Source organism: Phyllopteryx taeniolatus, chromosome 7 (genome assembly GCF_024500385.1).
Source record: "Phyllopteryx taeniolatus isolate TA_2022b chromosome 7, UOR_Ptae_1.2, whole genome shotgun sequence".
NCBI classification, from domain to species: Eukaryota; Metazoa; Chordata; class Actinopteri; order Syngnathiformes; family Syngnathidae; genus Phyllopteryx; species Phyllopteryx taeniolatus.
In genome coordinates, this window is record NC_084508.1 from 24,829,615 (window position 1) to 24,853,433 (window position 23,819).

At 41.0% G+C, this 23,819-nt stretch overlaps 2 protein-coding genes across 10 annotated transcripts in view; one reads left to right on the top strand and one right to left on the bottom strand.

The window, feature by feature from the left end:
* Positions 1-12,449, top strand: part of jak1 (Janus kinase 1) — a 62,085-nt gene extending 49,636 nt beyond the window's left edge. For all 4 annotated transcript variants that reach the window (XM_061778794.1, XM_061778797.1, XM_061778795.1 and 1 more), the window contains 9 exons: positions 1,046-1,197; positions 1,321-1,471; positions 1,866-1,954; positions 2,474-2,666; positions 3,155-3,279; positions 6,218-6,390; positions 7,801-7,918; positions 10,245-10,355; positions 11,507-12,449. In XM_061778794.1, the coding sequence (XP_061634778.1) occupies positions 1,046-1,197; positions 1,321-1,471; positions 1,866-1,954; positions 2,474-2,666; positions 3,155-3,279; positions 6,218-6,390; positions 7,801-7,918; positions 10,245-10,355; positions 11,507-11,629 (1,235 nt within the window). In that variant the 3' untranslated portion in view covers positions 11,630-12,449. The remainder of the gene's footprint in view (positions 1-1,045; positions 1,198-1,320; positions 1,472-1,865; positions 1,955-2,473; positions 2,667-3,154; positions 3,280-6,217; positions 6,391-7,800; positions 7,919-10,244; positions 10,356-11,506) is intronic.
* raver2 (ribonucleoprotein, PTB-binding 2) overlaps positions 3,275-23,819 on the bottom strand; it is an 87,287-nt gene continuing 66,742 nt past the window's right edge. For 3 of the 6 annotated variants that reach the window (XM_061778798.1, XM_061778801.1, XM_061778802.1), the window contains 7 exons: positions 22,988-23,328; positions 21,534-21,642; positions 21,240-21,421; positions 20,688-20,792; positions 20,424-20,522; positions 18,353-18,571; positions 12,334-17,005 (listed from right to left, as the gene is read on the bottom strand). In XM_061778798.1, the coding sequence (XP_061634782.1) occupies positions 16,865-17,005; positions 18,353-18,571; positions 20,424-20,522; positions 20,688-20,792; positions 21,240-21,421; positions 21,534-21,642; positions 22,988-23,328 (1,196 nt within the window). In that variant the 3' untranslated portion in view covers positions 12,334-16,864. Of the gene's footprint in view, positions 3,343-12,333; positions 17,006-18,352; positions 18,572-20,423; positions 20,523-20,687; positions 20,793-21,239; positions 21,422-21,533; positions 21,643-22,987; positions 23,329-23,819 lie in introns of those variants that run through there. The other 3 variants (XR_009789309.1, XM_061778800.1, XR_009789310.1) reach the window with 3 other exon arrangements.

A 23,819-nucleotide genomic window follows, 5' to 3' on the forward strand; every position in this document is an offset into this window, starting at 1 on the left:
ATTTTTCTCTTCTTGTACTATTCCCAAATAATAGTCTAGCAAATGAAAAGTACAATTTGATTATTTGAAAACTATTGATTGAACCAGTAAAAAAGTACGCAGGCACGTTTTGACTTATGACTGACACCGTTTTAGCTTCGTCTCCATATACAGAAAGGTTATTTTCTATTTAGAATGGCTTACTTTAACGAGGATCCTTCGCCGTAGCTTGGCCACTTGTAGAATCCCAAGTCTGTTTTTTTCACTCGTCAATGCCATAAATCCTCACCGAACTTTCTTGCTAGCCTGCTGGCTACCTAGCCATGCTAGCTCCACACTGTCTTAATTCCACTTTCTCCCTTTCTCTCTCTTAAATCTGCCGCCGTGCTGTGGCCACCCTCTCCAGTGATGGCTCCTTTTTTTGTTTTTGTTTTTTTGTTTTGTTTTTTTGTGTAACGTTTCCAGGGCATCCGTGCCTGAGCCTCCTTCAGCGGAGTGCTTGTTTATTTTTTAACAATCTTTATGAAGCCACGATGGATAGATGTTTAAAACTGATACGCAGTAAGTCAAAATGGTGGTGGAAGTAAACAGAAGCATTGCAGCGCTTATTGAATAGAAAGAGTACATTGACTCGTTTTCATACAAATGCGAAAATTCTGATTTAGCGTTTGTTTTTTTCTTGTACTCGTGAATTGACTCGACTTATGAACCACTTGTTCATAGCGCTAGTATGTATATTAAACAATTTTGATATAGATTAGGCAAAAATAACCGTTATGCTTTAGAACTGTGAATACATGGAAAGTTATGAACAGATTTTGGTCAACACATTGCGAATGATCAAATCATGTTACAGTTTGATGTTGATGAATTATCTTTGATGTTGATTAATTATCTTTTGGTAGTTTAAGATAACGGTGTATGTCATTTTGGACATACATATTTGTGGGCAGGACAGTGAGTGTTTCATTTGTCGATTGGTAAGGTGTGTGTTTCAGTTAGAACTTTATTTTTATTCAATTTGTTTTGGTACTTATGATGTTGACTGTTTGCTGTTGCTCCGCAGAGTGTGTCCATCGCATACCCTGGATCGCGCCCGAGTGTGTGAAGAGTGCGTCTTCCCTGAGTGTTGCAGCTGACAAGTGGGGCTTTGGGACAACCCTATGGGAAATTTGCTATGATGGAGAGGAGCCACTTAAAGAAAAGAAGCTCACTGAGGTAGGGAGACGAGCAGTCTACGATTCAGTGGCTCTCTTTTTGTCTTCTGTCTCAAACTGATTAGAAGAACTGTTTGCATTTACCTTATGAAACTCTTTTTTTTATTTATTTTGTGTTGAGCAGAAGGAAAGGTTTTATGAAACCGAGTGCCAGCTTGCGACCCCTGAGTACAGAGAGTTAGCTGAACTGATGATCCACTGCATGAACTATGACCCAAAGAAGAGACCTTTCTTCAGGGCTATTGTCAGAGACATTGACAAACTGGAAGAAAAAAGTAAGAGAATATTGTATAAGGGGTACATGTTATGTACTCTTTCCAAAAGAAAGTGATGCTACCAAAAGCCTCAGATTTCAGCCATATCAAATGACATGCATCTTGTGCTAGTTACAAAGGCTGGATTCACACTGCCAGGCTTATTGTCCAATTCCAATTTATTGCCGATTAGCCTTTAGGAAAAAAATAAATAAAAATGTCTTTACATGTAAATTTCAGGTGAGGTGATATATCTAAGATAACTGTGTTTACACTCACTGAACACCTAATACATGCAGGAATGCAAATACTTTCTGCTGAAACGTCACTCAGAAGACAGTCAAGGTCACAGTTCATTCGCATGAGTAATCACAGCCGTATTGTAACCAGGATTGTGCTGCTTTTTCTCTCGTAGATCCATCCATCAAACCACAGCCTGCACCTGAAGTGGATCCAACTGTTTTTGAAAAGAGATTCCTGAGGATTATCAGAGATCTGGGACAGGTGATCACTTCATGCTGTTTTATAATGTCCACAGGAGTTTTAGTCGCACACTATTAGACCGAGTCAGATGAGTAAACCATTATTATTCTGAAATCAACCATTTTGCCTTTACAAAGACAGTGCTGCTCAGTTTTAACACTGTCAGAGATGTATTCATTAAACAATAATGTAGGTTAATTATTGTTGTAATTTGCACAGTGTATAACTGTTCTTATATTTTCTCTTATTGCTCCACAATGAAGTCTTACTTCTTTTACTACATCTTATTGTACTTTTATTTTGATTCCTATCCTCAACACATCTTACTTCCGTTTTAATGTTCTGTTTTTAATACATGTCTATATTCTATTCTGTTGTATTACATCATATAGCTAAATATGGTCATCAAAGTATTAGAAAATTAGCATTATAAGGGAAGATTTCAGTGCTCGCGCATTGAATCACATTAGAATATGCAGGAGTACCTAATGTAGTGGCTCAAGACGAGCTAATTAATTCCTTGACTTGATCTTCCTGAAGGGCCACTTTGGAAGGGTGGAGTTGTGTCGCTATGATCCCCGAGGAGATCGAACTGGCGAATTAGTGGCAGTGAAGTCTCTAAAGCCAGAGAATGGACAGGAGAAGGGCAACAATCTCTCGAGTGAAATTAATATACTGAAGGACCTCTACCATGAAAACATTGTCAAGTACAAGGGCATTTGCCTGGAGGAAGGTAAGCGTGTATTTGAACAGACAATACTGCATTCGTGTTAATATGAAGACCTGATGACAAGTTGACGATGAGCAGTTAACTTGGAGACCTTAGAAAGAATGCTATGAAATTGTATTTAGTTTATGTCTTTACCTTGATCAAATTGTTGTCTGAAATTGTGTACACCCCTGATGCAAATGCATGAAAATTTGTGCTGCATTATGTTGGAAAACAGACAATATCTTAAAAACTCCACTGTGGCACAGTAAAACTGTTCCAGCGTGAAAGGGATACAGATCCTCCCTCCTTTCTGCTTGACCTAACAGCCGAACAGGACAAAAAAAAAAGAAAAGTAAATAAAAATGAAAATAGACAGTATTAGAAAGCAAAATAAAGAGGAATCTTTCACCTACTTTTAAGAAAGTCTGTCAGAATAAGATTTTCTCCTAACATTAGAAGTCATTTTGTGCTCTAACTTTGTGTCTCCATCTTAATTTGCGTGTGAGCAGGTGGTCGGGCCACTAAGCTGATAATGGAGTTTCTTCCTCTGGGAAGTTTGAAAGATTACCTGCCCGACAACAAAAGCAAGATCAGTCTCAGCACTCTACTCACCTACTCCACTCAAATATGCCGGGTAGGTCACAGGTACCATTAGGTCTCTTGCGTCTTCATTCATGATGAACTATTTCACATTTCACTGAGTGGCGAAAACAAACAGACAGACAAACAAACAAACCAACAGTGTGCATTGTAGACCTCAATCTGTTTTGCCAATCCTCCTCTTTTTCCATGATGTGCAATTTGACCAATCTAATGTTTATTCAACAATGTTTATTGGGTAGTAGCTATAGCTTGAAGCAGAGGAGGCCTCATAAATTTCATTAATCTGCAGCACACTAAAGAGGTCACAGTTATACCAGGCCCAACTAATTTGCAATTGACTAAGGTTTGCTTTCACACCAGCACCATTTTATTTTACAATCCCAATTCCAATGACGTTGGGACGTTGTGTTAAACAAATAAAAACAGAATACAATGATTTGCAAATCATCTTCAACCTATATTTAATTGAATACACTACAAAGACAAGATATTTAATGTTCAAACTGATAAACTTTATTGTTTTTATCAAATAATCATTAACGTGGAGTTTTTTGGCTGCAACACATTCCAAAAAAGCTGGGACAGGGTCATGTTTACCACTGTGTTACATCACCTTTTAACAACATTCAATAAACGTTTGGGAACTGAGGACACTAATTGTTGAAGCTTTGTATGTGGAATTCTTTCCCATTCTTGCTTGATGTACAGCTTCAGCTGTTCAACAGTCCGGTGTCTCCGTTGTCATATTTTACGCTTCATAATGCGCCACACATTTTCAATGGGAGACAGGTCTGGACTGCAGGCAGGCCAGTCTACCTACCCATACTCTTTTAATAAGAAGGCACGCTGTTGTAACACGTGCAGAATGTGGTTTGGAATTGTCTTGCTGAAATAAGCAGGGGAGTCCATGAAAAAGACGTTGCATGGATGGCAGCATATATTTCTCCAAAACCTGTATGTACCTTTCAGCATTAATGGTGCCTTCACAGATGTGTAAGTCACCCATGCCATTGGCACTAACACAGCCCCATACCATCACAGATGCTGGCATTTGAACTTTGCGTCCATAACAGTCCGGATGGTTCTTTTCCTCTTTGGCCCGGAGGACACGACGTCCACAATTTCCAAAAACAGTTTGAAATGTGGACTCGTCGGACCACAGAGCACTTTTCCACTTTGCATCAGTCCATCTTAGACGAGCTCTGGCCCAGAGAAGCCGGCGGCGTTTCTGGGTGTTGTTGATGAATGGCTTTTGCTTTGCATAGTAGCGTTTTAAGTTTCATTTACGGATGTAGCGCCGAACTGTATTTACTGACATTGGTTTTCTGAAGTGTTCCTGAGCCCACGTGGTGATATCGTTCCCACATTGATGTCGGTTTTTGATGCAGTGCCGCCTGAGGGCTCAAAGGTCACAGGCATTCAGTGCTGGTTTTTGGCCTTGCCGCGTACATGCAGTGATTTCTCCAGATTCTCTGAACCTTTTGATGATATTATGGACCGTAGATGATGAAATCCCTGAATTCTTTGCAATTGTACGTTGAGGAACATTGTCCTTAAACTGTTTTACTATAAACTGTTCGACTGTTTTTTCACACACTTGTTCACAAAGAGGTGAACCTCGCCCCATCTTTGCTTGTGAACGACTGAGCAAGTCATGGAAGCTCCTTTTATACCCAATCATGGCACCCACCTGTTCCCAATTAGCCTGTTCACCTGTGGGATGTTCCAAACAGGTGTTTGATGAGCATTCCTCAACTTTCTCAGTCTTTTTTGCCACCTGTCCCAGCTTTTTTGGAATGTGTTGCAGCCATAAAATTCTAAGTTAATGATTATTTGCTAAAAACAATAAAGTTTATCAGTTTAAACATTAAATATCTTGTCTTTGTAGTGTATTCAATTAAATATAGGATGAACATGATTTTCAAATCATTGTATTCTGCTTTTATTTATGTTTAACACAACATCCTAACTTCATTGGAATTGGGGTTGTTGTTGTAGTTTCTTTTTCCCTTTGGGGCGCTTGGTTTGGTCAGGAAAGAACTTTGCAATCAAACCAGTCTGTCAATCAATTTTAAGAGTTGGAAGCAATCAGCCAAATAAATAACCCAGGTAGGTTTGACCGTAAACATCATGACAACAGGTAGTGAGCAAATGTAACCTGTGACTTTCTAAAAACGCTGTTGGTTTAGCATGTAAGCAGTTACTCAAGCAGCTCATGTGAAGGGGGTTAATTTGCCCCTGAAGTTCCCTTAAAGCGTGCTTGCTATTTGTTGGTGTACTGTAAGAGAAGTTATTAAACAAATAATTTGTTCAATTTATCAGCTTGTCACTGGTAGGCAATGTGTGTTCCGCCCACTCTCCACTCGGTGAGTATGAATGGTAGTGTTTCTACAGTATGTGTGTCTGGCAACCTGTCCAGGGTGAACTCTGCCATTTACCAGCAGTCAGTTGGGATACGCTCCAGCTCCCCACGACCCTGAAGAGGATAAGGGCTATATGGTAGTTCTGCGGTATTGGGTTCGACTCTTGGCTCAGGCTTGGCTTTGTGTGGAGTTTGCATATTCTCCAAATGCTTGCGTGGGGTTTCTCACGTGGTACTCTGACCTCATCCCACAATCGAAAAACATGCATGTTAGGTTAATTGAAGACTATAAATTGTCTATATGACTGAGTGCGATTAACTGCCGACCGGTGCAGGATCTACCCTTCCTCACCCAAAAATACTGTACCTGTGATAGGCTCCAGCTCTCTCACGACCCTAATGAGGACAGGCGGTGTGAAAAATTTATTGATTTATTTAGTCAACTGATATGTGAGCACCGAAAGAAAACTGTGTGTGGATGCACCCTCAGTCAAGATTTACTCAACAGTTTGACCGTGGTGCAGTGTAAATCCAGTTTAGGAGGATTTTGTGTGTGAGCTCTCTTGGAGATTTCAACACCAATGGAGTGACAAAAATCTGTTTTTAGGGAATGGAGTACCTGGGATCTCAAAATTACATCCATCGTGACCTGGCTGCCCGAAACGTGCTGGTGGAGAACGAGCGGACAGTGAAGATTGGAGATTTTGGCCTGACCAAAAGCATTAAGGACAATGAAGTCTATTACACAGTCAAGGATGACAATGATAGCCCTATTTACTGGTAAATACTTAAAGAAAAACATGTGAAGTGTTGTCTCGTGACTAGAGATGGGAATGAAGAACCAAGAATGGGAGGGAACCGGTTCCAAAGTTAACGATTACATGGAGTTTTGCTGAATTTTCAAATTATTCTCTGGTCGATCCTACTTGGAATAATGACATCATTGTGCGTATTACACAGCGCACGCAATATGTGGACCAGCTGACATTCGTATAAATCCAGGCCTGCAAGTAGTATTAACAGGCAACATCACTCTAACCATTCTGAGAAAGGGTGCCAGATCGCCACAAAAATCAGCAGTGACGCACAACTAAAAAGGACACCAATTTAACTATAAATGACTAAAAACAATACCAATTTTCCTATTAAACCCTCTCTGTAAAAATAATAGTCAAGATTTTAATGCAGTCAAAACGGGATCCAGTAATTTTAACTATAGCAATGGATTCTGGGAAACAGCACATGCAAATTTTCTTGGTGTTACCCTAAAATCCGCCGTGCCAGAAACTGGGACCAGACATTTGCCTGAGCCTCTTAGGGGCAGTGCGGTGCGATGCATGCATTGAGCTACATGTTTACTGTAAGCTAAAAAAGAGTAGAAGAAGAAAGTCTCAGTAGAACTTTAAAAAAAACCAACTTGTTTTTCACAGATTAGGAACAATATAAGCCTGAGAGTATTGTTATATTACCTGTCTGTATGTGTTACTACAGCTTTTGTGTGTGAATATTCATTCTTTGAAAGTAAATCCCTCCCGTGATCGAATGCTAATTTTAGCTAGCCAGTCAATAATCAGAATCATCTTTATTTGCCAAGTATGTCCAAAAACCAAACAAGGAATTTGTCTCCGGTAGTTGGAGCCGCTCTAGTACGACAACAGACAGTCAATTGACAGAGAACACTTTGGAGACAGAAAGACATTGACAAAAAACAAAACAGTCACTGAGCAGTAAAGGGTTGCTAGTTATCTGGTAATGCCGGCACAATGTATTTTTTTTTTTTTGACAAATGTCTAAAAGGTTTTCCTTTATGAAGCAAGTTATCTCTGAAACAATGTCTTGTATTTAAATGTACAATGGGTGTAATTCTTGTGTGTGTGTGTGTATATATGTGTGTGTGTGTGTGTGTGTATCGTCGCTGAGGTCATGAGGCTCACTCAGGTTTGGAGCTTAATGTGGGCTGGCCAAAATATGGCTGAAAGTCTAATGTCATCAGAAAACAAATCTAAAATTACTACGGAGTCTATTTTGGGGGGATTTTTTTTTACTGCAGACAAGGTTTGTAAGTCCAGAACTATGGAATAAGTGCCAATGTTTACAGCATTGGAGAGGTTCTTTAAGTCACATGGTGTTAATTGTATTTTTTTTCTGGCATAATAATTGGAGGCCCTGTCCTGTATTTGTGTGCCTCAGGTACGCTCCGGAATGCCTGACACAATGTAAGTTCTACCTCGCATCGGATGTTTGGTCTTTTGGGGTGACCATGTATGAGCTCATCACCTACTGTGACCCCAACAAGACCCCTATGCAGGTGCTCACAATCACACACATTCTACCTCTTTTTGTGATATAACATGGGAAGCTCTGCAGTCGAACCCAATCAGTTCTTGGTTGACCCTCCCATTTGTTACCATAGGAAATGATAAAGTCCACAGAATTAATCAATTTTACGGTCAATCTTTCAATTTATTGAAACTAGGAACTTATTGAAAACATGGCCTGTTCACTGCTTTTGTGCTCTCTGAAACGCATTGCGCCAAAACCCTAATAGCCGTTAGATGCCACAAGACGGCGCCAAAAGCCTTATCTGGGACTACAGCGTTCCCCCGCTATTTGCAGGATATACAGTGGGTACGGAAAGTATTCAAACCCCCTTAAATTTTCCACTCTGTTATTTTGCAGCCATTTACTAAAATAATTTAAGTTAATTTTTTCCCTCATTAATCTACAAAAAAGCACCCCATATTGACATAAAAAAATCTGAATTGTTGAAATCTTTCCAGATTTATTAAAAAAGAAAAACTGAAAAATCACACAGCCATAAGTATTCAGACCCTTTGCTCAGTATTTAGTAGAAGAGCCCTTTTGAGCGAATACAGCCATGAGTATTTTTGGGAATGATGCAACAATTTTTTCACACCTGGATTTGGGGATCATCTGCCATTCCTCCTTGCAGATCCTCTCCAGTTCTGTCAGGTTGGATGGTGAACGTTGGTGGGCAGCCATTTTCAGGTCTTTCCAGAGATGCTCAATTGGGTTTAAGTCAGGGCTGTGCCTGGGCCATTCAAGAACAGTCACGCAGTTGTTCTGAAGCCACTCCTTCGTTATTTTAGCTGTGTGCTTAGGGTCATTGTCTTGTTGGAAGGTGAACCTTTGGCCCAGTCTGAGGTCCTGAGCACTCTGGAGAAGGTTTTCGTCCAGGATATCCCTGTACTTGGCCACATTCATCTTTTCTTCGATTGCAACAGTCGTCCTGTCCCTGCAGCTGAAAAACACCCCCACAGCATGATGCTGCCACCACCATGCTTCACTGTTGGGACTGTATTGAATAGGTGATGAGCAGTGCCTGGTTTTCTCCACACATGCCACTTAGAATTAAGGCCAACATTTTCTATCTTGGTCTCATAAGACCAGAGAATCTTATTTGTCACCATCTTGGAGTCCTTCAGGTGTTTTTTTTTTTTTAAAATCAAACTTCATGTGGGCTTTCATGTGTCTTGCACTGAGAGAGGCTTCCGTCGGGCCACTCTGCCATAAAGCTGCAGTGATGGTTGACTTTCTAGAACTTTCTCCCATCTCCCGACTGCATCTCTGGAGCTCAGCCACAGTGATCTTTGGGTTCTTCTTTACCTCTCTCACCAAGGCTCTTCTCCGCCTATTGCTCAGTTTGGCCGGACGGCAAGCTCTAGGAAGGGTTCTGGTCATCCCAAACGTCTTCCATTTCAGGATTATGGAGGCCGCTGTGCTCTTAGGAACCTTAAGTGCAGCAGAATTTTGTTTGTAACTTTGGCCAGATCTGTGCCTTGGCACAATTCTGTCTCTGAGCTCTTCAGGCAGTTCCTTTGACCTCATGATTCTCATTTGCTCTGACATGCACTGTGAGCTGTAAGGTAGCTTAGATAGACAGGGGTGTGGCTTTCCTAATCAAGTCCAATCAGTATAATCAAACACATCTGGACTCCAATGAAGGTGTAGGACCATCTCAAGGATGATCAGAAGAAATGGACAGCACCCGAGTTAAATTTATGAATGACACAGCAAAGGGCCTGAATTCTTATGGCTGTGTGATATTTCAGTTTTTCTTTTTTAATAAATCTGCAACAATTATGTTTTTTTCTGTCAATATGGGGTGCTGCGTGTACATTGATGGGGGGAAAATAAACAAATGATTTTGTCAAATGGCTGCTATTTAAGAAAGAGGGGAAAATTTAAGGGGGTCTGAATACTTTCCACACCCACTGTAGGGACCGAGCCCTGCCGCGTATAGCTAAAATTTGCGAATAATAGACGAGAGAATATGGCGGGTGAAGCACAACATGAAGCTGGTCAACTCACTTCAACATAGTTACCTGGCACCAAAGCAGTACTGTTAATGACGCAGGGCTTTGGCCTGAGTACAAAAACAGCAATAGGTGAGCTTTTCAGCGATTAATGGCCGAAAAGATTTTTAAAGGGGCCGTCAATTACTCTCCTTTTTTTGCAATTTGCAGCAGGACTTGGTCCCTATCTGCAGTCTATAGGGGCAGATTACTGTACATAGTTGTTTTTTTTTTCCATCAAAATGTCAGGTTTGTCTTTTAAAAGAAGCTGCCATCTTGTTCACAACTTTGACTGGACTCTACTTTCGTGCCTTGCAGCTGTTCTCCAAAATGCTTGATTCAGCTCAAGGTCAGATGATCATTGTTCATTTGGTCGGTGTGCTGGAGGTGGGGAAGAGGTTACCACAACCTGATGGCTGCCCTGAACGTGTAAGACACTTTCTTATTCAGTTTTCCCTTCCAACAGCCAAATGATTCTGCGTTGATTATTGAGTTATTTATTTTTTTGGGGCCATAATCATTTTCTGCCCAAATAAATGTCATTTTGACTTGATATACTTTGATACTTAATAGGCATATAAATCATGAGTAGACCCACAAATAAGTCTCAAAAACCCATGCCTGAAAAGACACAGTAAGAGCACTATTGTGGGTTATTTTGACCAAAACAATATATCTAGTTAGTTTTGCAAGCAAAATGGCGTTTTAGTTGTTTCGTTTTTATTTCATTGAAGAAAATGTTTTTTTCAATTTTAGTTTTAGTTATTTCATTCGTTTTCGTTTACTATAATAACCTCGGCGCTAGCACAACATGCTCTGGCTGTTCCACTGCTTAAAAGTAGTTGATCAGTGGGTCGCCATGGTGATAATGTTAGTCACCTTATTACGAGCCATTGTTCTCACAGTTTGGAATGCCGTGTGAGCGTTTATTCGATATCCAGCTCGAGGTCGATGTACTAGTATGCTCTTTCTCCTCATCAGTAAGACACATCAGCGCACTGGTAGAAAGACTGTCTTACGAGTAACCTTTGGTCTACTTGTATGCAGCTTACTATGCTGCACTACTAGGCTTGTGTGTCACGCAATAGTAGGCTTCTTATCAAGAATATTAAACAAATGCAATAAATAAGTATAATATTCAAGTATTCTTGATGTCCATATACTTGTATGCCCTTTGTCATTGCAAGTAGGACAACTTTACAAAAATATAAATCATATGCTTTTGGTTTTGCTCCCTTATTTCATGAGCTGAACTCAATACAGTGAAATTGATGGATTATCTTGGCAAAGTAGAAATGCTCACGAACAGATGTAGACAGATTTGTCAACAATATTTGAGAAAAAAATAGGCTTTTTTTTTTTTGCAGCTCATGAAAAATGGGAGCAAAAACAAGTGTTGCTGCTTTTGACAAGTGTGTTCTACTAGTATTAGTAGCGGCGCAGTTTTGCCTCACTAGTAACATGTCGTTCTCCTACTAGTGAGGGCAAAGAGCATGCTATTGGTTTCTGTGAAGGTTTGTGCGACAAATCCATATCACAGCACTGTTCATTAAGCGTAGTGTTCTATTGTGTGGTTGCAGGTGTATGATGTGATGTGCAAGTGCTGGGAGCACGCCCCCGAGAGGCGAATCACCTTCAAGCAGCTCATCGACGAGCTGAGCGACATGCAGCAGCAGCAGCAGCAGCTCGGCTCTCCCAAATGAAACGTCACCCTGGATCGGTGCCTCGCTCGCTCGTTCTCTGAAGCCACGCGCTACTAACCTATAGGATCTCACTTCTGTTAGGCATGCTCTTCTCTAATATGATAATCGGCGGCGTCTTAACAATCCCAGCTCATCGTGTGACCCTAAGGACCTCATCTTATGGATGAGAGTGCTCCCGTCAACCATTTTGCGTGGCTGGATGTTTGTTTTTATTTTCATTTAATTCCGAGTGCCACTCTTCTCTAAGAGGGAGCCTCCGGAGCCATGGAATCATGTGTGACACTGTAAGTGGAAGTTTGGGCCAGCCTTCATTTGCACACGACCAGAAAATCACCACTGATTTGTCCTTTTAAGGATTATGCACCTGAGCTGAGGATGTCGTCGTCATACATTGATAGCGCTTGCATCCTGATTGCTAATCAGTGGCACGTACATGGCTCGCACTTCTTGTATGTATATTCTCCTTTGCTAGCGTGACAAAGTTATTTTTTCAAAAAAAAAAAAAAAAAAAAAAAAGTTGCAGGACTGATGAATCTCACCTTACTTGTTAGTTTATGTGGCATTCTAAATTGAAATGTATTTTAAATGGTTATTTTACATTTATATCAGCAATTGTATTTTTATTTGACAGTAACATAGCACTCTGCACGTGAGAGGCTTTGAGCAAGACTTTAATCGGACCAAAGTGACGGAGACAGAAAGGACACACTTGAGTCCACACTTTAATTAGGAATGTAAAAGACAATTCCTTTTAAAAGAAAAAAAGACAACAGTAAAATGTCCATAGTTCTACAATTGAAAAATAAATAAAACAACTGTCTTCTTTGTCTTTCCAAATGTAATATTAACTAACTCATGAAGATATACTGTATGTAACCGTTGCAAATCTCCCTGGAAATACTGCATTCACAGTAAAACAATCAAAGTGATATAAAATATAGCAAAATCTACAATCAGTATATCAGATCCCCAATAAATAAAAGCCTTATGTTTACAAAGTGTGAAGCACTATTCCTCATCTTAAGTCATATGCAATATGATATTGTAAGTATCACATAGTTATTTACTGTATGGCCAGCCTCATCTTACCAATGTAACATAGGTACAGTGTACTTGTGCCTTTGCAACACGCTCCGTTTGGCCAAACAAAACAACAATACAATTCTGGACATGAAAGTGAATACAAAAGCGATAGCACATAAAGATGATATATTTTCATGAACATGAAAATACTTTTGGGATATCTTCAGGGGGCACTGACTAATGTCTACATTGAGCAAACGCAAACGGATTTAAAGGCCCAACTCTAAACACTGCAGAGGTGGGCAACCTGTTTGCTATGTTTTTTTTGAGGGCCACATTAAATAAATGAAAAAAAATAGATACTACATTAGTCAAACATCTATTGCTTAATATACAAGATGAGCCAAAAAGTAGGTCAACACTTTTTAAATCAACTTATTTTTGTAGTGGTACCGTGACTAATGGCAAATCATTTGAGTCAAGAACAAAAATATTGACGATTCTAGAGCAATATTGGACCTGAACTGAAGGAAGGCAGGCTGGCTGAAAAGTAGCTTTAAGCGAAGGAAGGTTGCAATAAAAAAATTACAGTGGCTCTGAGCTAGAGGGAAGGAAGGCAGGAAAGCAGGTTTCAGCAAAAGAAAGATGGACGAATGAAGACATTAGGCCAGGCTGAAAAGTTACTCCCAAAAAAATGTAACAATTTTAAGTGTGCCGCCCAACTTTTTCTAACAGGTCGTGTGAGATTTGTATTTGTTCTTAGAATTGCACGACGGGCCTGATCAAACGCTCACACCGTCCATTCCCCACCCGTGCAACAGACGACATAAAGTAGACATTTGCCAGAAAGGGCTGACCATGCTGCAACACTCCCACTAACTCACAGATGACTGGCGAGAGTAGCGTAGCGACAGCACATTCCAGCCCGCTGACTCGGCAGTTCACGAGCCCTTAGTCTGTGGTAGACTCAACGTTTGTGGGGACTTTGATTTGTGAGCGCTGGCACGGCAAACTCTTTGGAACGCCTCTCCATAAGATGGGTAGTTCTATGCATTATGTGATACTTACACAAACTGGAAGATGACACATCATACAGTTACGTACACGAAGGTTAGAGAAGCCGATTGATTCCACAAAACGGGGAATATACTGTATCACTACAACATAGGGAAACAAGTAATGACAGTGACTAATGTTGTGTGACAAATATTCACGGCGTATAGCACACTAAGCATGACAACATCATAAGACTAGAGTAGTATATACGAGTAAGAAAATGGTGTATGGAAGAACACGTTAGCCCGGTGACCCTCAAAAAATGGTTCACTATCTCATCTGCTATTGCTTTTCAGTGTTGCTATGGCCACGCAAGTACTGCACTGTACAATTCTATCAGTAGCAGAATTAAAAAAACAAAATATATATATATATAAAATAGGTTATTTATATATATATATATAATATATTAAGGAGTATTAGGGTAACACTGAAAAGAATAACTTGACAATAATGACAAAATGCAAATTGTGCAAAGTTCTATGAAATGAAAGGAATTACACACAAAAAAAAGTTGTAAGAGACTTTCTTTAAAACAATTATGTGAATAAAGTCGTTAAAGGTATTAGATTGTAATTTTACAAGAATAAATTCACAATTGTGTTGCGAACTATGAGGAGAAATAATTTAAAACAAATCATGACTTGAATAAAGTCATTAAATGAAGCAAATATAGTCACAATTGCAGATTTCTCATATTAATGTCGAAGTGCTTGAACGCAAGGAATGTCGTGTTCATGTTGTGTGGGAATTTTTAAATCCCTTGTTAAAATTATAACTTTGTGTCATAATTATCCTTTTTTTTTTTTTTTTAAATGTAAAAAAAGACTTCATATGATATGAAATTGACTTTTTGTGTCGTAATTGTCCAATTGTAAAAAATGACATGAGCTTATACTATACTTGTAACATCTCATGTTTGGGGGTCTTTTCAGTGTGGCCCGAACAGTCCTCGGTAAGTAAAATTATTATAAAACTGTACTAGAGGAGTAATTATAATACATTCAACAGCAGTAAGAGCCTTATTTATTGCCATAACAAGCAGTAATACTAAAGTAGCAAGCCCTCATTGATAATCAATTAAAGTTGGACATGAAGCATTTTTACAGCAAACTGACTGCCAAAATGAGTAAGAAAAACATTTGTCAGACACTGCTTTTGTTCTAAAGATAACAGATTGTATGTGCTTTTTTTTTTTTTTTTAAAAAGGGTCATTGGAAGGTGAACAGCGATTCCAATCAAATCCACACCAACCCTCGCTTATTGCAGCAACATTTAGTATCAGTATTGTGTACCATCTCGACACAATACTGAGTGGGTGTCACACACAACTACACTGCGTATTTTGTCCATATCATGAGAACGTTCCTTTTTCAAATGCTGTTGCTGTCTATTCCAAGTACTAGATCCACAAACTGGTGTAGACAAAGCTCCAAAACATTTCCTGTGTGACTAAGCTAAACATTTGGATGACACAGATGCAACCGAATAAGTTCTACTTTAGTTCTACACTCTGAGGATATATCCGTAACAGGCTTCAAAAGCGACCCAAAAAGCAAACTGTTGGCCAATGGAGTGTAAGTCCCCACAAGAAATGTTGGATTTAAAAAATAAACAAAAAACAATACGGACTGGAAATCATTCCAAGTCTGTCGCATTTGACCTCGGCCTACGAGGCTTGATTATTGTGGGGAAATGAAAAGAGGCCTCCTCATACCGGATACACAAAGTGAACCTAGCCTTAAAGTTTGGCGTTAAAACAAAATAAATGAGACCATGACCCTGTTTTTCCTCATGAAGAATGTGAACTTGTAAAAGTCAATTAAAAAGAGGGAGAAACTTTTTTTTTTTTTTTTTCCCCCTTCAAAATGACATGGTGCCATGTGACTCAAAAAACATTAGGTTACAAATATACAGCAAACTGGATTTGAAATCAATATGCTAATGTTTTCATTCTTGTGATACATTATGCTCACAACAGAGCTGACAAATGTCCTTAATACACAGCTGTGTGTCACACATGGCTTGCTCTAATATGTACAGTACACAAGTATACTCACTTTTATTCAGTCTATTATTCATGTATGTCAACAGAGCTCTTATTGGTCCACGCCCTGTTTCTTGATGTCCTCCCAGTGTTGGGATTACAAAATGGCTGACACTTCCTATGGGCACACACACACACACACAAACAGAGGCACGTGTAACAGCTGCCCATGTTCAAAAGAGAAAGAGCAGGAGAAAAGGATCAGACAGACTGTTGTTGGACCATCAGTTTCAAGTGTTCGTTTGACCAGTCTTTTAGCAGACACGAGTTTATATCATACGAGTACACGGTAATATCAGTATAGTTGACACTGACTAGGGGGGGAGAAAATGACTAGTCAAAGAGAGTTAAGGCTTGACCTGGACACAAGCAACAGCATTATTATTATTATTATTATTATTTAGGTTTACAGTGAACCCCTGTATATTTGCGATTTGGCATTTGCAAATTCATTTTGAGATTTTTGGGGGGAAACCTGCCCTCCATTCATTGCTGAAAAACTCCCATTTTCTGCAATACTCAGGCCAGAGCAGGAAAAGTATCACCATCTTGTGGCATCTTTCTTCCAATGAACTAGGTTGAAGGGATTTGAGGAGGTTCATTAGACAAAAGTAGGCAAAAGACCTTCTTGTGGCACCTATAGGCAATTCAAAATGGGGAGGTTCCTGGTGGATTTTCACAATGTACGGCAGCTGCCCTCCAGATGGCCACCTGCACGGGGGGGGGGGGCCTCGGTTTACAACGGTCGTGACACATGATTTTTCGAGGTTACGCCGCCTAGTAAACTAGTTTGCAGCGGCGTAAGAAGACGTACATCATCACACAGCACAAGAAGGCACGCTTAGTTCCCGCCAAACGTATTGTTGTATATTACTGGCCCGAACTGTTTTTTTGTACAAATATGCACATCAATATGACTCTACTATGCGTTAGCGTGGGTTTGTAATGGACTACGGCGCGCTCCGACTTGCATACCAATCGGGCTTACGTCGCCGCCGAAGGAATGGAACGCTGTCGTAAACCGAGGCCCCCCCCCCCCGTTTACTATTAAGCAGTATTCAAAGATTCAGCCACTCGAAGAAGCTGTGACCCCCAGCGAGCATGTCACTCTAGAGCCTCTTCCTCTTGAAATAGTCGGCATACTGTCCCCCAAGGCCTTGGGAGTGCTGCCCGATGTAGCCGCCATCTGATGACGTCACTTCCTGCACCGCCAACTGGGGATACTCCCTCTTGTGGCCCCGCGTCTGGTTCTAAAGAAGAGGGGGACAAATCACACAGTTTCGGTTTTTGGAAATCTTGGCTGGTGTACCTCATCTCTCACCTACAGTCAGCTCACCTGCGACCCTATTAAGGACAAGTGCGATAGAAAATGGATGGATTTTTAGGATATAATCACCCCCCCCCCCCCCCACCCCAAAAAAAAAAGAGAATTTGGTTTACACATTACTGACAAGGTTCTTCTGTGAAAAGCTCACAAAGGATGTTTGGCTTCTGCGCAAAATAGCTTGACAAAGTTCCGTGAAAATGAACTCGACAACAATGCAAACATGCTGTGTTTGTGTGTGTTTTAGGATAAGAGCAGGCTAACAGGGTTTAGCTGCATGAGAGGGGGCCACCAAAGGCAGTCTGTCCAAACAATTGGAAATCTCTGTAGAGACAGCGCTCGGGAGCTCAGACTTCCACATCCTGTCTCTTAATATCATCAGCCAACTCGCTCTATCTGAAAAGGTTCTCCTGTCAGCTGTTTGTACATTAAACATTAAATAGAGATCACAAGTAGCATCATCATCAGGTCAGGTAATGGACCCAGAAGAATCATAACGTCAAAATAATTGCCTCAAGCTAACTTAGGTTCTTATCACACTGCTTTGACAAAGTCTTGTCATTGTATGCTCTTACCTTGTGATTTTTTTTTTCTCCATACAACATTTCCAAAACTAACGGGAAGACATAATCATTCCAATATAATTTCAAGTCAGTCAAACTTCTGGCTTAGAGAGGCATCATCATTTTTCTTTGCCATCACTGGTACCCCAACACACACAAAAAGCAAAAGCATTTATAAAGCTCATTCTTTTGATGCACACTGAGCTGCAGTCACACAAGACTTCTGTGCACTCTATGTGACACTATGCAGCAGACTTTGCAAAATCGTGCTTGTCACATAAAGATGGCCATGAAAACAGGTAATAGACTGCCAGATTTGGATCCGAGTAACTTATTTTCGAAGCAAGCGTCCATGACAGTACCGTGTGCCTGAAACACAAGACTGAATTAGTCGTCCATTCCACGATTTTGTCACAAAGGTCAAAACCACCATTCGTGTTTTCCCCATTGCCAACAAATAATAATGCTCGCTAATATAAATTCAGTTGCAGGGCGAACCCAGCAGCCGCAGCTGAAAGATGAAATGTTTGGATTTTGTTATTTCACCTCTGTTAAGTAAGCTCTCTTGAGTTGAGCACTCTTTTCAAAATGGATTAATGTGGCAAGAAACAAACAAACCCAGACATGTTTCTTCCTGAATCGCTGACCTGAGTCACACGCAAGCTTTTAAAGTGGACAAGAAAAAGAAGCTGTCCAACTTTTCTACTCACATAATAGTAGGTGTTCCAGTCGGTGGCGGCAGCTTGCGCATGTGTGACAGGGCTCGGCGTGGCCGCTATCGGGTGCGGCGCCCCAAGGAAACCGGGCATCAGAGGCAGGGTGCTGTAGGTGGGCAGCATGGCAGCAGTCGGTAGGACAGCCGGGGGAGGAGCCACGCCATCGTTGACAGCATGAAGAGCCACGCCTAGAGGCTTACACACATCCACTTCCTGTTTAAAAACACTTCGTGTATCACCAATGTTCAATAGACTACTATCATATTAATAACTCAAATTAACATTTTGTGTCAAATACTGGGGATGGGCGAGTACACGCCGGGTATCGATATCAGCAGGTATCGGGTACTGGTGAAGGCTGCCGATACCAGCCAGCGATACTTAAGGCAATAAATAAATAAATAAAAATCGGACATCGAGTTCATCCTCCTTGCCAGTAGTTGGCGCTAAACTGCGGGGTTTGACACATTGACGACTCATCATGTGCATCAGAAAGGTCTGCGTTCACAATCCGGTATATGCGCAACCTGCTTCGGCATTCGGCAAAACGCGTAAAAGCACTTACTTCCTCCTTGCTTGGGTGAATGGGGAAGGGGACTGGTTCAAAGCACCCATGGGAACTTAAAATGTCTACAATATCTTTTTTTTTTTTTGTTCATCTTAGCCCAGAGCCACCAAAGATGACAATAGATGGTCTTTAGGCTTCATTCGTGTTTGCATGTACCTTATCATATTTGTATAAATTAATGATATAAGTGCATTTAACTTTTGTCCGAAGACACCAGCCAAAAGGAAAACAAAGTTTGAGCAAGCTTGACTTCAAGCAATCATGTCATTAATCCTAGTTAGGTTCGTAAGCATATCATACACAGGAAGTCAGCTATCTCACGTCAATTGAAATGTTGTGTATCAAAAGTAGTATTGGTATCGGTACTCAGTAATGGTATCAGTTACTACTCAAGAGTAAATACTTGTACTGGTATCGGTCTGAAAAAAAAGGTGGTATCGAACATCCTTATAAAATACAATGTGGCAGTGTAATAATGCAGACATAAGCTAAAGGCTGCGTTTTAGAGTGTTGTCATGACAACAAACTTACACAACGTTCCACACAATTCAAAGGCAACAAACAAGATCTGTAAAAATGTGTCTTTACAATGAATTTAGTTTTCAGTTTTGATTGACACGATCATAGATGTACAGCATTCCAGTCATCCAGCTTGCCCTCTTTAGGGTCTCGGGTGAGCTGGACCCTACCTATCCCTGTTGACTTTGGGCAGGTGATCGGCGGTGATCTCGGTTTAAAGGTCATGGTTCAGTTCACATTCAGTGCAGTAAAAGTAGAATAAAGTGAAAAACGCAAAACAAAAAAGGGACAGAGTTTAAAATGAAACATCAGCTGCTTGAATGTTTTCTTTTTAGGACAATACAACATCAACAGCATGTCTTCTGTAGGCTCTTTAAAATACACTTAAAAGTGGCATCTGTGCTAGGCTAGTTTTTTTTTTATTTAAACCAGCCATGATCTCTACTAGCAGGAAGCTGATCTGTGCCGTTTGTTTACGGACGAGGCGTGTGGCCTGTATAGTAATACCTTGTCCCTTATTATTTGTTATATGATTGCCCCTGCTTTTTTTTTTTTTTTTTTTTTAATGATGGATAACTAGTTTTGAACAGAAGCCTAGAAAAAAATTGCGCCAAGCTTGTGCAGGCCACATAAAGTGATGTGTTGGTCTGGATCTGGACTCTGTGCCATGGGTTTGACATCTTTAGGGTTTTCAATTCACGGAGCATGCCTATTTTGGGAAAGTGAGAGGAAGCCGGGAGTAACGAGAGAAAACCCACACAAACATGGGGAGAACATGCAAAGTCCACACAGGCCCAAAGTTGAGATTCAAACCCTGAACCTGAGAATTGTTAGGCAAACGTGCTGCCGAGAACTGTAGTCGTTCAACAGAAAAAAAGCAAATACTGTATATTGCTGTTGTTACCATTCGAAGTGGTACAGCGCATCATCATCATTTGCCTAATACTGGGTGGGTTGATGTACATGTGCGTACGGTACCTTGCTGGCATAGCCGTGCGTAGCTGTAGACTGGGAGTAGCACTGAGTGACTGTCTGCATGTAGGAGCTGTAATCACCATAGGAGGAAACTGGTGGAATCTGAAACACAACAAGGCCTTCTTATATTCCATTTGATCCCAAATCTACACATTTCATGTAACCCGATTGCGTTTTAGTTCAATTTCAATACATGCTAAGCTGTCAACGCAATGCAGGTGTTTTGAACCACTTACGCTACAAAACAAATGCAAAACTTTCGATTACCTGTGTGTGATCCTTAGTGTAATCCGTGGCTGTGTTGTCCTGTGACATAGCAGAGTTGTAGCCTTGTGCTGTTTGGTAATGCTGGTACCACTGTTGCATGGCCTCCTACAGAAGACGCACACACGCAATTAAGATTAAGATTGGCTGGAGTGCACATTTTTTGTCATCCTACAAAAAACTTTCGCTTGTTATGTGTTGTCTCCGTCATGTTATTCAAAAGAGATCAAACCATTGTTACATGTTTTGGTGTTTACGGCAAAACAGCGGACACCATCATTTACCGATAAAGAAAACGAGATGATAACACGAACTGGACAGCAGTGTACATCTGTGAATGTAAAGAATATCCTGGAAGGAACAAAGAAGAAGGGAAAGAAAAATGACTGCGAAGGGAAAGATTTAAAAAAAAAAAAAGAAAAAGAATGAAACGAGAAGCAAAGTAAACAACAGTAAAATAGAAAACTATCAATGTAAGTAAATAATAACAATCCTAATAATATAGTGCATAAAAAAGAAATGAGGAAATCCAGGATTGGATTCATGCCACAGTACCTGCGTGTAGGCTTGGTTGTACTGGCTGAAGTCAGAGGAAGTGTCAGTATTGTAGGAGGTTGTGCTGGGAGGAGCCGCATTGTGGGAGAAGGAGCCGCTACCCTGGGAGACAACGGGGGTCGCCGAGTTGCCGTACAGGCCCGAGGTCGGCGGCATTGCCGGAGATTTACTGCCCAGTGACCCTGCAGAGAGGTGCAGGCGCCGTGGAGGAGACACGCCGAGGCCAAGAAAGACCAGCGACTGCTAACATGACAAATCCAAAGTCTAAATACATATGAACGTGTGTTCGCCTACCTTGCAGAACAACCCCTGGCATTACACTGGCTAGATTCAGGTACGGATTTGAGGGGAGTCTGACATCTTTGGGGGGCTCTCCCAGCAGAGAACTCTGGCCATTGTTTACCTCAAGAGAAGACATTTGACATTTCAAAGTGAATGACATTACCAGCTGGTGCATCAACTCAGAAGTGGCAATACTGCTGCCCAATTTTCTGGAGGAATTAATTGAACCTTAATCGTACCACATGCTGACGTTAACTCAGAGTCACAATGACTTGGTTGAGCTTTACGAGGCTTGTGAACCTGAGAGGATTGCGCTCGCTGTTAATGACATTTTCCCTTCGTTACAAAAAATACAATTTGAGGGGAGACAGCCCTTCGGTTCCCCGAAGAACTTGCGCACTAGGATTATCTCCATGAATCACAATGAATGAGGATGTGAACAGAGTTTCATTTCAAGATGTGGGCGAGCAGAGGTGCGGCCTTGCAGGGGAATGGGAAGGTTGTGGTGTTGGTTCAGCTGCACAAATGGGATGAAACGCAGTAAATATGAAAACACTGTAATGCTCCACTTTACAAAAGGACAGAGACTGAAGCTGTTGCTCACATACTGACTGGATGTGTGTTTGTGTACATGAAACAGAGAAGAAGGAAGAAATATACAACATGCCAACAAGAAAAGGAATAAATGAGGGGTGTTAGGCAACAAATTGAAAATATGACACGCATCCATCCATCCATTTTCCTTACCGCTTATCCTCACTAGGGTCACGGGCGTGCTGGAGTCTATCCCAGCTGTCTTTGGGCGAGAGGCAGGGTACACCCCGAATTGGTCGCCAGCCAATCGCAGGGCACATATAGACAAAAAACATTCCCACACACATGCACACCTATTGGCAATTTAGAGTCTTCAATTAACCTACCACGCATGTTATTGGGATGTGGGAGGAAACCGGAGTACCCGGAGAAAAGCCACTCAGGGATGGGGAGAACATGCAAACTCCATACAGGCGAGGCCGGATTTGAACACCGGTCTTCAGAACTGTGAGGCAGATGTGCAAACCAGTCGAGCACTGTGTCGCTAATATGGAAAGCATTTGAAACATCATTAAAAAAGGGGTAAAATAATTAGATGGCAATACAATTTTTTCATTCCAAATTACGAATATTTAATTTGAATTAATCCAATATTAATGCGCTCCGCTATTTTACCAAACCATGCAGCTTGATTGAATGCTTTGAGCAGCAGACGTACACCTTCCTGGTTGATCACGGGATTGATTGGTAGAAATAAAATGAAGATGATCATTTATTTATTTATTTTTTTAAAGGTTTGGACAATAGCAACATTTTCAAATTTTTTTTTTTTTTTTTTTTTTGCTAACGAGAGAGACGTGACAAGACATGACAGAGTGTTTGAGTGAGGCCAGGGTCAAAGTACAAGGACAAGTGTTGTTGGCTGTGCTCACCATGTTGGCCGGCGAGGAGCCATCAGAACTGTTGTGATGCCCTGTGGATGTATACACTCCTCCTGGGGGTTTAGGTGGAACTGCACACAGGCCTGAGTTACTTAGTCCCAAAGAGTAATTATGTCCCTGCATCACACTCCCTGGAGGGACAGCCTGCCTGTCACCAGAGCTGGAGGAGGAAGACGGGACGGAGGAAGAGGAGGGGGCGGAGGCGGTGCAGATCGACTGGATGCTGTTTTGTTCTCCACCGGGTCGGGTCTGCAGGTAGGATATCGCGCCTGCTGCTGACACCAGTACTGTGGCATTGTGGCTTGACGCTGGCACAGGCTTGTGGCAAAACTCTGTCAGTGAAAGGGAAACAACAAAAGGCGGCAAAAAAAAAAAGGGAAGGGATGCAAACTGAATATCACAGGAGGAAAGCCCATTAGTGCATCTGTCCCCTGTAGCTCAGCTGCCTAGTCTGCTAAAGGAAATGTTGTTGTTTTTTTTTTACCTCATACATCATCACTTATCTACTTTTTGTAGCAGTAGCACAGTGTGCTCACTCACAATAGTCCCACTCAATGGTTTCATAAACACATACAGTAACTATAAGTGTATGCAAATTTTTTTTTTAAAGAGATCAGAGAGGCTCACACAAAAATCACACTTACTATGCAGTAGTCCAATATCAGTGAGACAAATGACATCCTCAGATCCAACAAGTCTAACGTGAACAAAACCCAGCGGATGTGCATTCGCACTGCAATCAAGTTTGTGCATAATACCCGAAAAACACTGAAAACTTACTGTGTGACATTACACCCCTGTACAATTTGTTAATCCTACTTAG